The sequence below is a fragment of the Tauraco erythrolophus genome, chromosome 12 (genome assembly GCF_009769465.1).
Source record: "Tauraco erythrolophus isolate bTauEry1 chromosome 12, bTauEry1.pri, whole genome shotgun sequence".
In the NCBI taxonomy this organism is placed as follows: Eukaryota; Metazoa; Chordata; class Aves; order Musophagiformes; family Musophagidae; genus Tauraco; species Tauraco erythrolophus.
The window spans coordinates 2,154,627-2,170,848 of NC_141476.1; the positions used below are offsets into that span (position 1 = coordinate 2,154,627).

Consider the following 16,222-nt stretch of genomic DNA (forward strand, 5'->3'; position numbering starts at 1 on the left):
TGGGAGCGCTCCGTGGCTCCTGCTTGTCTCGAGCTGCCCTTCCTGGCGTGGTGTGTCCCGAACCTGACCGCAAAGCTGAACGAGAGGAGGGCTCAGCTTCATCTCTGCCCTCTGCTCATCTCCCTCTCTGACCCAGAGCCTTGGCGCAGGTGGCGACAGCCGACGGCCGAAACGCTGCTGGGTGAGCACCAGCTGGAGCTGGGCTGTGCCAACGCAGCCGCCTGGGATTGCTGCTGGCTGGTGTCTGGGATGGCCGAACGGTGATGCCAGGGCTCGAGGGAGCCGTTGGTGCCCGCGGTCCGATTCTGCAGGTGTAGGTTAACGCTACCAGTTACTGGCAGAGTGGGGTCCCGCGCTGCGGAGGGAAGGAGGTGCCGTAGTGACGCGTGTGAAAGGTGGGAGAGAGATCTCTGCCCCGAGTCTTGGCGAGGGAAGAAGTCTGAGAGTTGTTGGGAAGGTACATTAATGCCAATTGGAAAAAAAAAAAATAGGTGTAAAGTTTTTTGTGACCAGGACCCCAACTAATGTGAGTTCTTTGTGATTTCTGCGGGGAAAATGACAGTTGCACAATAATTATTTTTATTTCTTAAACTCCCTGCCCTACTAAAAACGTTCTATTTTCTGTCTGCCTCTTCCTTCGGTGTTTTTTAATCAGCGATTTAGGATACGGCTCAGAGGAGGAAAAATTGACAGAGATTTATGTGTATCTGCCTTACAAGGATAAAATAAAACCTCATCCAAAAATGATATTCTTTACTGAATAACTGATGTCTTCTTACATCCTACTAATGCTACCAATGAGGATGTCCAGACTGCTGGGTATATTTCCCAGAGATAATGCTTCATAACGTGCTTGCTTCTCGCCTATGCACACGTTGCTTTTGCAGCCAAGAGGATGCTTTTGCAAATTAAAGGTGTACAGTTGCTTAACACAATCTGACTCAAATAAGTGGTAACCTACTAAGTCAGCTTCTGAAACCGAGGTGTGTGTCTTAAAGAACCCACCACTTTAATAAATGATTCTTGAAGTGTTTTCCAGACTTAGACTGCTTTTCACCCAGAGTATCTCTTTTCACACAGTTGGTTCCTAAACTGCTGAAGTTCTTACTCTGCAGTAACTACTGCTTCTTCCAGATGTTTATCTTGACCTAGTGCATGTAGGCCTTATTATATTAAAATAGCATTATAATGCTGCAGCACGTTAAAAAAAAGACATTTGGCGCTCCATGTCCGGACAACAGCATGAGTTGCTCATCATCTATGACTGAAGGTTAAAATCTACAGCTTTGTTACTTCAAGAGACTCGCTGCATGTTAGAAATGGAATTAGAGCCAAGATTAGCTGCTCCGTTTATTTCTGGAATTCTTCTAGTACATAGATGTGATTTGAATTTAAAATTTTGGAGCTAAAGTGAGGGATTGGGTTTTTTTTGTCTAAAATGGCCGGTGCCATGTCAGATGCAAGACTGATACAAATATTTTCATGGTTATTGGCTGTTTTTTTGGGGGTTTTGGGTTGTTTTTTTTTTGTGAAGGGTATTCCCTTACTGCTTTTACAGCACTAGTAACAGTGTAATGCTGATAATGAAGCCAACTGTCCTGATGTTCCTCCCTTTCATTTTTTTCTCTGTATATTTAGGAAGGAATTTTCTTCAAGATAATTGTCAAGTAGTCTAAAATTTTTGAACTTGCCAGTTAATGTAGCAATTAAAGTTAGGATATCCCAGCCTACTTTGAAAAGAAAATTGAGTACTTAAAACTTTGGATTTTATGCAAACTGATAGTGGGAGTATAGGCTTCAGTTCTGAAAATTGCCTCATTTGAGTGGAAAACTTGTAGGTCGGAGTTATCTGTTAGTATATCATCCCAATATTATCATATCATGTTCTCTTTTCTTGACAGCACTATGAGTCTGTGATAAGCAGAACAGTGAGTTCTTAAAGTTCAATCCCGGAGCAGAGGGATGGATAATGCAAGTTTTCAGCTGGATCAGACCAAAACAAGCATTGAATTTCTCTGCCTCTCGAACGTGCTTTGCTCCTACAACTGCATTTCCTTGTACGTCGAGGCAGTTGTGTAACATTTGCAGGGCAGTTATTTTTCACTAATTCTGTTACAAGTGATAGACTATGCTGTAAAGGGTTAATCAGAATGAAGGAGATCTTGTCCTCTAATTGAGTATCTCTTCATGATCTATTCAGCAGCATATGCTGCTATTTTTACAAAAAAAAAAGAAAAAAATCTGTTGCTGGTCTCCAGAACGCGTGTTTCAGAGTGAGCCATGAGAATGTGAAGCATTAGGAAAGTAACTAAGCTCATTAGTGATGAGGGAGGGTTTTGCTGTATTATCTGTGATGTTGTAATATCTCTGTCTAATTAGCTCTTCTACTAATTAGATTTAGAGCAATTAAAAGCTTTAAAGACTTCTGAGAAGTTTTTTGAAAGGACTGTAAATTTCAGGTACCTGACTTTTGGAAAGAGCATCTTGGTGTGTGCTCACCGGTGCCAGTGACTGACTTAGATTAATTTCCAATTAATTATTGAAGGTCGGACTTAGTCTATCACTGTTATCACTGTCTAGTACTATATGTGTAACTCCTCTAAAGATCTGGGTGTTCTGCAACAACTGGCAGCCATTTGGTGCTCAGTTCAGCAGAGCCAGAAACAGAAGACGTGCACACGTAGTGCTCTCATGCGGAGAGATTATATTTTTCTTGGTTTAAAATAAACCATTTTGATTGAAAGCATCTGCTTTTCCTTTTGCATAACAAAAATGTTTTCCAAAATTAAAGTCTTCTAAAGTGGAAATCTTTGCAGTCTCCTACAGAGAGTTTTATCCAAAAACCAGCAGTTTAATTTACAAAAACGCGTTGTGCTTGAAACTGTCGTGATGAAGTCTTACTCATGATCTTCCGGATTCATGGAGAATCTTTGGCAAATAGTACTGCAGCTGTCTTATTTTCCTTAAAGAGCTGTGAAATTCTAACTTTGGATTTCTGTCCTGAGTATAGATTAAAGGTTAAAGCTCAAAATATACAGGGACTTGGTTAAATCGGACTAGTTTTAAGCCTATTGACTGTAGTATCTGTTTAGCAGCTTGGTCGTTCTGAGGCATTAGTGCTTTGAGAGTTGAGCTGAGTATCTCCTGAATGAAGATCCCATCTCTGGGTTTGAATGCTCAGTAGCAGAGCTGTGGTTGCTAGTAAGAGATCAAATACTTGCCATGCTTTTCTGAAAAGGGTAGAGGCTCTGACTGTGGGGAGAATGTCATTGGCTTCATTAGATACTGAGCCAGAATTCCGTGGTTGGTGTCGTCTGTTTATGTGCTTGTCACGCTGGGAAGGTTATGGAGCAGGATCTCTAAGAAATGCCTTTACTTCAGTAGTATGCCTGAAGGATCCCATTTAGATGGAGAGCTCATGGGCAGAACATCTCAGTCATCAGCAAGCTGCTCTTTATTTCTTTTGGTTTTGACACCCATGCCTTCTCTTCACTCATTTTGGAAGAGAGAGCATCAGAAGCCTACGTGTGGATGGCTTCCCAGCCTGGAGGAGTGCTGCAGCGTGTTTAGCAGTTCCAGTGCTCTTGCCTAGAGCTCTCAAAGAGCCGTGAGCTCTTCAGCTGAGCCTAAGCCAACAACTCTACAGCTTTAGTCCAGGATTGCTGCTGATTTACGCTGAGCTTTTAGGTAAGGCACCCAGATGTATGCTGTAGGCAAAATCTGTATGTGAGAATGGGAGAAGAGTGAAAAGCTGTCATGGGAGCTGTTATAGCACAGATTGATCACGTGCTTTAAAAACATGTGAAAGATAATTCATCTTTCTGTATTAGCAGCACTGCTATTTCTTAGGCACTGCAGTTTATGTTTCTACTGAAACATTCAAGTGAGGGATCTGACATGTAGTTTGGACCAGAGTTTTTCTTAACAACTTATGTTTGTCATAGATAACTTTTTCTCACACACACACATGTAATTGCATGTCAAATGCTTGTCACTACTGAAGGATGCAGCTTCCTCCTAGAAGTTGCCATTAAAATCGTTTGATGAGGCTGAGACTCTGTCTCCCAAGTACCAGCTTTCAGTGACTTCTACTTTTGGACTTTCCTGTTAGGGATTTGGTGGGTTTGGATAACACGCTTCGTACGATTCCTACCTGTGTATATAACACTTAACAAAGTTGGTTTAGCAGCATGATGGAGAGAAATAAATCTCTGATTACTTCCCTTTGCCATCTCTAGAGTGGGGAAGGCTGAGAGCAGAAGTTGCAAAGGTTATTCTACAGGCCGGTATTGGAGCAGCATCTGGACCTCCTAGGTTTATACCTCCTAAAGCATTGAAGGCTTATTTACTTTGATTTTTGTTCATTATGGAAATTATCTCTGTAATAGGAGTACTTTGGAAGCAAGCACTCAAGCCGTTGATGGTTAGCATAATTGTTATTTGTCTCAACTTTCTGAAAGGACTTATTAGTAAGATAAGTTTTTCAAAGTGAATGTGAATAGAATGGTTCAAAGGGCTGTGCACTGACCTCCTCAGCTTTGAAGTAAGCTTAATAAAAGAAATTCTTAATGAATGTATTCCAGGAATAATTCCTTGGCACTGCAAAACTAAATTTCAGACTTTTGGTTAGAGAGAAGTACTCAGTGTCTGCATTGTTACAGAGTATTTTGCCTGCTTGGTGTTGATCAGCAAAGCAACTGGAAAAAAATAAAAGGCTTTATTTAACATCTGTGGCTCTTCTGTCTCCACCTTCTGGAAGCTGATAGCAAATCATTTAATATCAACTTACGGAGTTAATTAACTGGAAAGCAAATGTGTTTCAAGATGCGTGTTTTGACCCTAGTTAAAGGATGTCAGGATTTTGTTTTAGTTATTCCAAAACACCAAGTCTAGGGAGCAAATAATTGGGATGAAAATTCTCTTTAAGCCAAAACTGTCTTATTTATCGTCTCTGCGGAATGTGTCAGACTGAAGTCAGCCGGGAGGTTAGCTCGTTTACCTGAACTGGGGGCATATTGTTGTAAAAGAATCAAGTAAAACAGCCGTGTTGCAGGTGACCCCTTCCATCCATTACCATCTGAATGTTCTTGGCATATGTGTTCAGAGGTGAAGAACTACAGAATCATAGAATTGTTTGGGTTGGAAGGGACCTCGAAGATCATCTAGTTCCAACTCCCCTGCCATGGGCAGGGACACCCTCCACTACACCAGGTTGCCCAAAGCCTCATCCAACGTGGCCTTGAACACTTCCAGGGATGGGGCAGCCACAGCTTCTCTGGGCAACCTGTGCCAGTGCCTCACCACCCTCAGAGGGAAGAATTTCTTCCTTATGTCTAATCTAGATCTCCCCTCTTTCAGGTTAAAGCCATTGCCCCTTGTCCTATCACTACACGCCCTTGTAAAAAGCCCCTCTCCAGCTTCCCTGCAGCCCCTTTAGGCACTGGAAAGCTGCTATAAGATCACCCCGGAGCCTTCTCTTCTCCAGGCTGAACAGCCCCAACTCTCTCAGCCTGTCTCCATAGCAGAGGTGCTCCAGCCCTCGGATCATCTCTGTGGCCTCCTCTGGCCCCGCTCCAGCAGCTCCATGTCCTTGTGTTGGGGACCCCAGAGCTGAAGGCAGTGTTCCAGGTGGGGTCTCACGAGAACAGAGTAGAGGGATTGAGAATAATTGAGAATTTCTGAGAGGACAGTCTGGTCCACCACGGGTAGTGTGCCGAAGGCTATGCCTTCAAAGAGAATAAACTGTGCCTTGTCTCAGACCTGCAGGTGAGAAAATGTAGAAGGGGAGAGCCAGAGAACAGTACTTCAGAAAAGTATGCTCAGGATTTCGTCTCCCTCTCACTGATTTTTTTGGGTGGTATTTTCTTTGTGCTGTTCCATACCTTGGGCTATTCCCTGGCCAGCAGTATTGTAATGTGGATCAAATGATCATCTTGGTTTGTCAGAGTGATAGGTCAATGAAAGCCATGAGCTCTGAGCAGAAGCTTTGCAGCCTGTTGTCACATGGGGGTTTTTCCCTATAGCCTTTAGCTGGAAATTTAAGTCTTCTTCCTTGGCCATTCTTGTCCCTCTTCAGGTTGCAGCTGCTCCCTGGTGGTTGCCTGTGAAAGGAGCCAACTGGAAGCACCCCGAGGGTCCTGACTCTACTATCTCCAACAGGTAAGCCACAAATGGCCACTCAATTACAATACATAGTGCTTGTAAATATTCCTGTAAACTTGCACCAGGAATGGAGGTGCAAGAAAGGGTTTTTAATTGGTAACCTGCTTGCTGCTGCTTCTGAGACTATTTTCACATCTTCTGCTGTGTTGTATGCAATATTCGTGGGGCAGATGGTCAATGGCATAGTAGTGTTTCAAAAAGGTCTATGAGCACTTTCCACCCAAGGGAAAAAGGGACCATACTGAAACGTGCTTCAGCGTGTTTTGTGTTCACATTTATGTATCAGCAGTGAAACAGAGCAGATCGCCAGAGGATCAGCAACTTCAGAGCATTCAGTGCGGATCTGGATTTGGCGAGGAAGACTAAATACTAGCTGCATGTGTGCTCTGGGATTCCATGTAGTGTGTCTTCCATCTGGGATTTGGAGGCCTGTCTCTCTGGCAGCAGATGACTAAAGAGTTTTGTGCTTTTGAATGTATTCTGACTTTGTAGGCTGATTGTTGCGGAAAATCAGTTTTGACACTGTTATCTAGAAGCCCTAAGTGCTTTGGAAAACTGTTTTGTGTTTTTTTTTTTTCTTTGGCTTAGCTTTGCTATCATGAACCCTGAAACTTGCTGATCTGTGTCTTTATATGATCTCTTTCAGTTCAGAAATGAAATTAATTTTGTGCCTAGAAAATGAAAAGCCTTCATTATTCTCAGGTGCTTCTTATGGATGCTGGAGAGCTAACTCTGGGTTGCACATGTTGAAAGCCATTGTTCAGTTGTGTTTTACTATATGCTTTCCTGGATGTGACTGTCTTCATTTGAGACCTCTTGTATTGCAGCTCTTTCTCTCACCAGGCAGGTGCCAGTAAAGTTGGCACTAGCTGCCTTAATCAACTAGTTAAAGTTTCAAAACTGCAGTTTGAAATAAAGTCAGGCTCTCTAGCCTAGATCTAGTAGATGCTGGCATGTTTTTGAGTCCTCTAAGGACAGGACTATGTTAGTGTAACATCATCTGGTGGCTGAACTGCTTAGTAACAAGTCCGTTGTCTGTTCTCCAAGGGCAATGAAAGAATTATGTGAGGCAAAAATAGAGATAATATCAGGAGCTGTTGTTAGGGGGAGACAGAAAAACCAGGTCACAGTCAGCAGGTAAGAGTTGGAAACCTGCCACCTAAATCTAGTCTCGTAGAAGTATGGCACAAACCTGGCCCAGTACAACTGCTGGTGAGCTTCTCTCATGGAAGCACTCTAACGGACCAACTGTCCAACATACTGGCCTGTTAAATGAGGCAGGAAAGACAAGTTCCTAGGAAGTCCTCTGTATGGATCTTCTGGATCAGTATCCTCAGCTCTTGAAGTATCTTGGTCTATTAGAGGCTTGGCTGGGGAGGATCTTTGTGACAAGAGTGACTAGGCATTGTTTCTGTCTTTCTCTGGAAAAAGAGACCATGATTGTAAGGGCAATCCTGGAACCAAACCAAAGGAAAGATGGGAGCTTTTGTGTAAACTGGACTGCTTGAAACACCCAAAAAACCCACCACGTTTTTGTTAACTTTCTGCAGTTCACTGTTTCCTGGATTGAGTGCTGCAAAAGATGATGTTGCTAGGACTAAAGACTCTTTCCAAGGAGTAGTGATGCTGTAGGCTTTTGGTGTCTTCCTTTCGATCTCTGAGCACCTACATTTCCCCATCAGCCAGTGTATTGATGGTTCTTCCCTGACTCCTGGGTGCAGCAGGTTTCTGAGGGGAGACCATGAGAAAGCACAAGCTACGAATGTCTTTTAACTGTATAGAGCTGTACATGAAAGCATGATGAGACAAAGAGAGCTTAATATTTTTCCTCTTATTTTTCTCTGGCTGCATTTAGCATCCAACATCTTCTAGCATCTTGCTGTCTTTCTTTAAATAGCTTATTTTCTGTAAAAGTAATTTGATAGCTTGTCCTGTTGTAACTGAACTGTGAACTTCCTCACGGTCCTTCGTGGCCATCTCTAAAAGAATGTCATGAAGCACTTGTGCTATATAGCTGTGAGATTGCCTAGTTCTGCTGGTGATCTTGTCCTATTTATTTTGTTCTCCAGAATGGATCATCCAGTTCTTCATGTTTCCTGGAATGATGCGGTGGCATTCTGCACGTGGGCAGGGAAACGATTGCCAACTGAGGCTGAATGGGAATACAGCTGTCGAGGGGGCCTTGAGAATAGGTACCCATCACAAATTTGTCCCTGATAAATGTTTAAACCTGAGATTTACTAGATAAGGCAGAGTTGTTGGGTTTTCCATTACCCTCAACGTTGTCTCCTTGTGTAACATGCACACGTGTGGTAAATGTAACACTGACTTGCACACTTACTCATAGAACCCTTGCTCTCCTTGAAAACCTGCTAGATGTTGGTACAAATGGAACTGGAAAATAAACAGTTCTCCAGGGTAAGGTGGGGAGGAAGGGGTTTGCAGGTGCTGTGTCTCACTTTTTTTTTTAATTAGAAAAAAAAAATGTTTGACAACTGTTCTTCTGAATGTCTTTTAATAGACTTTTCCCATGGGGCAACAAGCTTCAGCCAAAAGGACAACATTATGCCAATATCTGGCAGGGAGTGTTCCCAACTAATAACACTGCAGAAGATGGTTACAAAGGAACTGCACCTGTAAGTGTGTCTCCAACGGATTAGTCATATGGAAATGAACTTATATTCCTAAAATTGAGGTCTTTGTTCAGCACAATGAACCATGACTGTTTCCCATTCCTGTACTCTTTCACCTTTAGATTTTTAGGGTTACAGTGTATTTCACTGCAGGCTTGAGTATTAACAAGGGACACTTTTTAAAAGCTAACTGGAAAGTATAGATCACGTTCATTTTAACTTTTAGTTTCTCTCAAACTGACCTCTTTTCCCCCTTTCCAGTCAGTTTGTAGTCAGATGCTGAAATACTCTCTGCCTGCACTTTTGACATTGCCATTTTCTGAACTCTCATTTTTTGTAGTTGTTCTCAAGGCACAAAAATTGTGCAACAGTTTAAAAGAAATGAAACTTCCTTTTTTTGGAAATATTGAGTCTGTCTTGTACGGCAAACAATGGAGTAGAATTTTCAAGGCAATCAAGGGTGTAAATGAATTATTAAATAGTAGTTAAAAGTAAGTCCAAAAAGCTTCATCAGCAGAGAAGCTTGCACATGTGTGAGTTGACAGCCACCCTTGCTTTTCTTTGATGGCTGGGGGAATCTGGAAGTTTTAAGCATGGGCATGGAGGTCAGATCACGAATGCTATGTGCAGGTCTGTGCCAGCTGGTCCAACAGTGCCTCTCTTTTGAGGATCAGTTTCCAAAACCAGTGAGAAGATGCCATGTACCATAGTGGAATTGTGGTGCTGAGAACCTTGAGGACCATAATAGTCAATTCCTTCATTCTGTTTTGTTTAAATGGAGCATGTAAAAATGTTGTAGTTCTGCACTACTAATTTGCTGTCTGCTTTTGAGACACGAAGGCAGAAGCTCAGAGTGAGGACAAACACACCTTGGGCACACTGGTCTTCAGGATTAAAACCCATATTTCATGTTGAGTGGCTTATGGAACTGGCCCTTGTGTTCCATATCTTGTACAGGTCACTGCGTTTCCTCCCAATGGGTATGGCTTGTACAATATTGTAGGCAACGCCTGGGAATGGACGTCTGACTGGTGGGCTGTTCATCATTCCACAGATGAAGTTCACAACCCTGTAAGTGTTTTACTGGTGTCACGTGAAGTAGAGAATTCCGTCTTGCGACTCTGATCTGGTTGCTGTTTGGAAGCCTGCTGTTCTCTGCTCCTCTCTGCTGTCTCTGTGGGATGGGCTGTGTTCTGGTGAATTAGGAAGCACCACGTCACAAATCATCAATACTGAAATTGCAGTGGTGTAGTGCAATTTTCTTGGTTTACTTTTTGTTGGACAGGCCTCCACAACTGGTTAGTAGCTGAATACTTCCAAACCAACATCATATTACATAAATCAAGAATTTGCCACTGCAGTGGAATTACTTTAAAATAAAAGGAAGATTTTTTTTATTTGTTTAAGTTGCTATAAACTGTAGCACTTTTTTTTTTTTAACAAGTAGAGAATAAACCATCCTTAATTATGTTTATGGCTTCTACTAGCTCGTTTAAAACTCAGCATGTAATAAAGCTGATGTTTATGGGCAGAAGTGGCTTACTTGGCTTTGGGAGATTAATCTTTGGTTTTCTTTGTGGCAGGTGGAGAAAGGTCCTGCAGGGTAAGCTTCGCATGTGGGGTTTCTCATGCAGTATCTCAGCAGATTCAAGTTCTAATATTCCATCTCCTTCTCTCTAATTTCTCCAGGATGACTAAATCTGAGAAATGCACTGTTCTGCTCTCACAGAGCTTGTTTTGTTCAGACACAGTTATCTGTAATGAGAAACCAATTAAACCTCACAGGGCAGGAGCTGTTTGCTGCAGGATTTGAGTATCCCCATGCTGCAGTCTCCTATGATAAGTGTGGTCTTTCTTTGGCATGCCAGACATAGTTGCAGGCCTTTCTGGGAAGTCAGTAATTGGGAATGGCTTGAGGAACTTATTAAACTTTTTTTTTGGTGTGTGTTCTGTACCTTGCAGAGGTTGACATTCTGCTGTTCTTCCAGGAGGGTGTAGCTAGCATGAGAAATCAGACTAATCTTGGGGTCTAGATTGTTCTTGATCTGTACTAGCAGTTTCTTCCCACTGATGGAGCATCTGGAGATGCTCCTAACCCATAGGAGACCTCCTAACCCATCCTAATCACAGTGGACAATTTCAAGTCGCTTGTATCCCAGTAAGATACCATTGGTCTCTCTAGTGACTCCAGCTATGTGTCAGACAGTGCCCTACGTGTATCTGCCCAGGTAACTGAAACGCTGGGGGCTGTAGCGCTTTTTTCTTGTTTGATTTAAAATAGGACAAACTATTCTCTAATTTTTGTTGCTAGGCAGTCTTAGTGGCCCAGCAATGGCTAAAGAACCTCCTTTTCTTTTGGGACCCTGGCTGTATTATATCTCAATCTACTACCTTCCTCGCAGACTGCACAAATTCGTATGATTTGATTTGAATATTTCACAGTAGACAAAATTTTCTGCCAGTTTCTGTAATTCAGCAATAATGGAAGGCTGCATTGCATGAATTGTCTCTTGAAGGTATAAACACACCTGTCTCTTTTCCAACATTGACTCATGGCTTGCATACCTATACAGCTGAAATTTATACAGAACTTACACTTAGCATTCAAACTGATTCTTTGTGTTTTTTTTTTCCTGTTTGCATATTGATTGATTAGGAAAGAAACGTCTGCTGTCTTGCAATTCTGTTTCCATTCTGATGAGTTTTTTTATATGCAATTAAGGATGATTTTTTTCTGTACCTTATGAATGGAAACAAGGCCAGTTTGAGAGCAACATTTCTAAAGATGAAGTCTTGAGTGGCTAGTGGAATGTAAATTTAGATGAAAGTGAAGAGCAATAAAACTAGCAAACTTCCCCATGTCAGAATAGAGCATTGATTTCATTGCAGCCCTGCAAGTCAGGGGAGGAGGAGGAGAGTGGGCAAGGCTGAGCTCTCTGTTCCAGACTCTGTGGTCACTATGGTTTGCACCAGGGAAGCTTCTGCTGCACCTCAGTGCCTGGAACTGGCGCACCATGATCTGCAGATCAGCCTTCTTTGGGGAAGGGGGAAAGGACCCCGTGCCCACCCACACCCTTTCAGGGACAAACAGCATCCGTGCTCCTGGGAAAGAACACCAGTCTAGCAGTTTGTAGCATATTGCAACTGTCCCTGTTCTTGTTCATTTGTTTCTCAGTCTGACAGCTGCTTCAATTTTGGCTCCTTGTTTGGACAGTGGCCCCTCGGGACAGGGAAAAGTGCACAGCTCTCCAGAAGTCTTCTTTCCTAGCAAGAAGTGGCAACACTGGGAAGCAAAAATAGAGTAACTAGGCCAAGTCTGGAGAAGAAAAACACTTTTGATGTTGTGTTTAGAACTTAAGTCGTGGATCTTGGGACTATTGCACCTAGATATGTTCTAGAGTTGTTGTTTTTTCTGTAGGTTAGCATAAGGTACTGTGCATTGTGTGTTTAAACAGGTGTCTCTTACAGGGTCTGTCTCATCACTGGCAAAGGCTTAGAGCTTTTTTGGTGTAAGATGACTGGCTTTTGTAAGTGAAAGGCATGAAACAACTAGTTTATGTGGAAGCTACTGTGGTAATAATAGCAAGAACCTCCAGGAGTCTTCATCCAAACTGTGGTTTTCATGTAATCCTTTCCCTGCCATTGATGCTAGTTAACTTCATCTTACTTGATTTTAAAAAGAGAAATAGATTTCTCTGTGTCAGCCTTGCCAACCGGTCCAAGTTGCAGAAAATCTAGCTAGAATTGTGTATTTGTTGAACTACAGTTACTGTGGTGTGATGTTTGGGGGGGGGAATCCTTTTTCTCAAGTGTTGCAATGGTGCTCCTTCATTAGAATGACTTATTTAAATGAGATGCTTTTGTGTTTATCATGTCAGTGCAGCTGTGCATTGGTGTTGAATTAAGGTGATGTGAGAAACAAGTGTTGTGAATTTTGCTCTCTGTTAAGTGCCCACGAGTTTGCTTGGGTTTTTAAATCCAGCAGAAACATTTTGCAGCTACTTTAGAAAGTTTTTAAAAATTAGGTTTTAACAATGATGCTTTTAGGTTTTTTCAGTTGAAAACTAATTGTCAGAATCTAGTGTCTGAGGCAGAGCACTTCAAAGTGAATTCCAAAGGGTTTTTCTGATTAAATGGCTAAGGAAACTGAATCTCATAATGTGAAAGGGTGTCCCAAAATAGCCAGGCTGCAGTATCTTCTGAGACATTAAAAATGATTAGCACCATATCTATCAGAGCCAATCTCTTAAGTCTCTCCAGAGTACAAGTCAGCGTAACCTATATATAGGATGTGTTCTTTCTGCCTAAAAGACTAGGAATTCTTCTATCAAGAGGATAATGTTTTGTAATAGACGAGATTATTGGAGAATACTGTATGAGATTTTTGCAGGGGGTAAAGCGTTTCGGTGCTGTAATCCTGCTTCAGAGGCTGGGGGGGTTTCAGTTGAACTTGGGCTTTTGTTACCAAATAACCTTCAATGCTCAACTTCTGCCTGGCAGAAGATATTTGTAATTAATAAAAAGAGCTTATGCAAGTACCATTTTTGGTTCACGTGCTTCCTCAATATATGTTATCCCTGTGTAATTGCTGAAACATACAATAGTCTTATGGCTGGACAATAAACCTTCTAATCCTAAATTAGCATGGTCCTCTTAGTTTATAAACGTTACTTTGGAGCTAATAGCAAAGATTGCTGCTCTGTATTTGCACTACAATTTTTAATGGGAAATCCTGCTCAACAGCTCCATTGTTCTCTGGTTTGTCTTGTTCTCATGTAGCTTTTTTTAGGTCAGTTTTATTTGGGCTTGCTGTACCCTGGCTTCCCTTAATGAGATTAACAGGCTGCTTGAGTTGATTGTGCTTCTTAGTAGCTTATCTTAGAGTGGAGCTCCGTGCATCTACGTGCAAGTGTTGGGAAGACGATTTCCAGAGCCTTGTAAATGGAGTAAGCCTGTCCCATGGAGGAGCACCCTGGCTCGGAAATGAGTGGACACTGCCTGTGGGTGTGGTTTTCCTTGAGCATTTGTAGGATATTAAATGCAGTAGTAAGCCAATTTGCCCAATTTTTTCCTAACTGCTAAAAACTGGGCTGATGACTTTCTTGTAATCTATATTTATTGATATAGGTAATGGTCTTAGCAGAAAATGCAGAACATCACAGCTCTTTTTTTCTTCCTATATTCCACAAATTCTTCTGATAAGGTTTTATCTAGAAATACAGACTGGATTTATATACCCTACCAACCAGTGAAGGAACAACAGCTTGTACCTCGAGTTGAGAGAAAAATTCTTTATTGGAGGCTTGTACATGATAAGAAAATGTTTGTGTTGCATGCTAGTGTAATGTGCAGAAGCAGAAATACATGCAAATCAGGTTTCTTACAACTTTGAGAGGATTCTTAATGACAGTACTGTCTTCTAGGCGAGGCTTGCCGGTTAACTACTAAACCACAATTTATTTTCTTGGTCTGTTTGTCACTTCTATGCAACAAATAACTCTTGTGGCTTCTTCTTAAAAGTAGTTTCTCCATGTACGTAGAGTGTAGAAAGCATGTGAGAATATTTGGTATCAGCAGTGGGACCATGAAGTATAGCAGCATTCTCTAGGTGTTGGATGAGCACAGTAGTAACTTCCACTGCTAAAAGGAACGAAGTGGGAGAATTGCTCACCTGTGTAATAAATATGCATCAAAGCAAGCGAAAGAGCGCGTTGTCAAGGAAGCCCAGCTTTCTCCTTGAACTATTAGGCCATCCTTTGGAGGTGGAACTGAAAAAGAACAGTGAAATAACCTCGTTAAATCAATTGTAGGGCCGATTTCCTAAGCACTTCAAATCACATACATGACACTGCAGATGCATGTGCGATGACAAAATTGTTGCTCCTAAGTGCAGTGCACTGGAAAGAGAATATGCACCAAATGTAGATTCATAGATTCATAGATTTCTAGGTTGGAAAAGACCTCAGAGATCATCGAGTCCAACCATCCCTAATCCCCATTAAACCATATCCTCAAGTAGATCATCCACCCTATTCTTAAACACATCCAGGGATGGGGACTCAACCACCTCCCTGGGCAGCCTATTCCAGTAGAGTATTACCCCAGCCAGTGTAACTGCATTTAGGGAGCTGGAAGTTCTCCATATTCCTTGTGGAGGCTCATGAGTTTGCATATATTTGTTTCATGGCAGTGGAACTGCTGAGAATCACCGATTTCACTACACGTGCAGGCTGGTGTGTGAAAATTCCCTCATCTCTCGTTAGGAAAAGCCTGAAACTACGGGAGTGGATCTATTTTCAAAGATGGGTGCTCTCATGATTGCCACGGTACTTTTTACAGCATGTTATCAGGTGCTTCCCAGAAACAAAGCCAAGGCACTCTTGGCCAGTGGGCAGCGAGTTGAATCTTAAATATTTGCAGCAGTGGGGAGAGAGAACAGTTATTCTCACCTGTCTGCAAGCCTTTTATAAAGGTAATTATTTCAAGCTCTGTGGTTAAGACAGACACAGCTGAAATTTGTTTAGCTTGAATATTTTAGTTTGAATATTTATGCCTGCTCCTTATCCATCTTGCTGTTCTTACAGCTTTTTGCCTTTACCCCATAATTGTTCCTCCTTGAATACTAACAGTGTCCTCTCCCCCACAGCAAGGACCTTCATCGGGGACAGACAGAGTGAAGAAGGGTGGATCCTATATGTGCCATAAGGTAATGTGAAAAGGCCTGGGGTATTTTCATATTATCTTTCCTCTGGAAGTACCTGACTTGACCATTAAATGATTTTCTGATGGAGTTTCCTGGCAGCCTGGATGCTTGTTTAAGGGGTTTCAATTTAAGGAAGAGCAATACCCGATAGTTTTAAGGAATTCTTTTTGGTTAGTTTGGAATGAAAACAAACTGCTTTACCCAGTATGACTTTATGGATGTAGAAGTTAAAATTGATGTATGTCTCTAATGCTGTTTTCATTATAGTGCTTGAGTGATACTTGTAGGAGTAGAAAGTATGGATGTGACTTTTTAGAGTTTTAGAATGACTCTTCATCCAGAAAGGATATCAGGTGTTTGCAGAAAGATTGCTGGGATGTGAATGCTTCAGCTTAGTTGATAGCAGAATTGAAATTCTTTCTGAAAAGTCTAGATACCACCACAATGCAATAGCTGTTCGTGACACAAATAATGTTTTAAACTCTGTTCACGCAGCGCTGGAAAAAATGCTCATTGTAGATCTGCTTTTTCATTGAAGCTGTCCTGTTCTTTCTCTCTTTCAAAGCCTGCAGCTGGCAAATCATTCTCGTAATTAGATTAAATTTTCTACAGTGAGATCCCATTTTCTACACTGATTTCCTTCTTAGGTGAAATCAATGTCAGATGTTAATTAGCAGTTTTGATTAAATTAACACTGGAATAGACTTTTCTTCAGTGATGAATA

General features: G+C 41.8%; 1 protein-coding gene across 1 annotated transcript in view; it reads left to right on the plus strand.

Moving 5' to 3' along the window:
* Positions 1 to 16,222, plus strand: part of SUMF1 (sulfatase modifying factor 1) — a 33,244-nt gene that overhangs the window by 14,755 nt on the left and 2,267 nt on the right. The window contains exons 4-8 of the mRNA XM_086619252.1: positions 6,077 to 6,159; positions 8,232 to 8,354; positions 8,684 to 8,798; positions 9,753 to 9,866; positions 15,442 to 15,501. Of these exons, the coding sequence (XP_086475378.1) occupies positions 6,077 to 6,159; positions 8,232 to 8,354; positions 8,684 to 8,798; positions 9,753 to 9,866; positions 15,442 to 15,501 (495 nt within the window). The remainder of the gene's footprint in view (positions 1 to 6,076; positions 6,160 to 8,231; positions 8,355 to 8,683; positions 8,799 to 9,752; positions 9,867 to 15,441; positions 15,502 to 16,222) is intronic.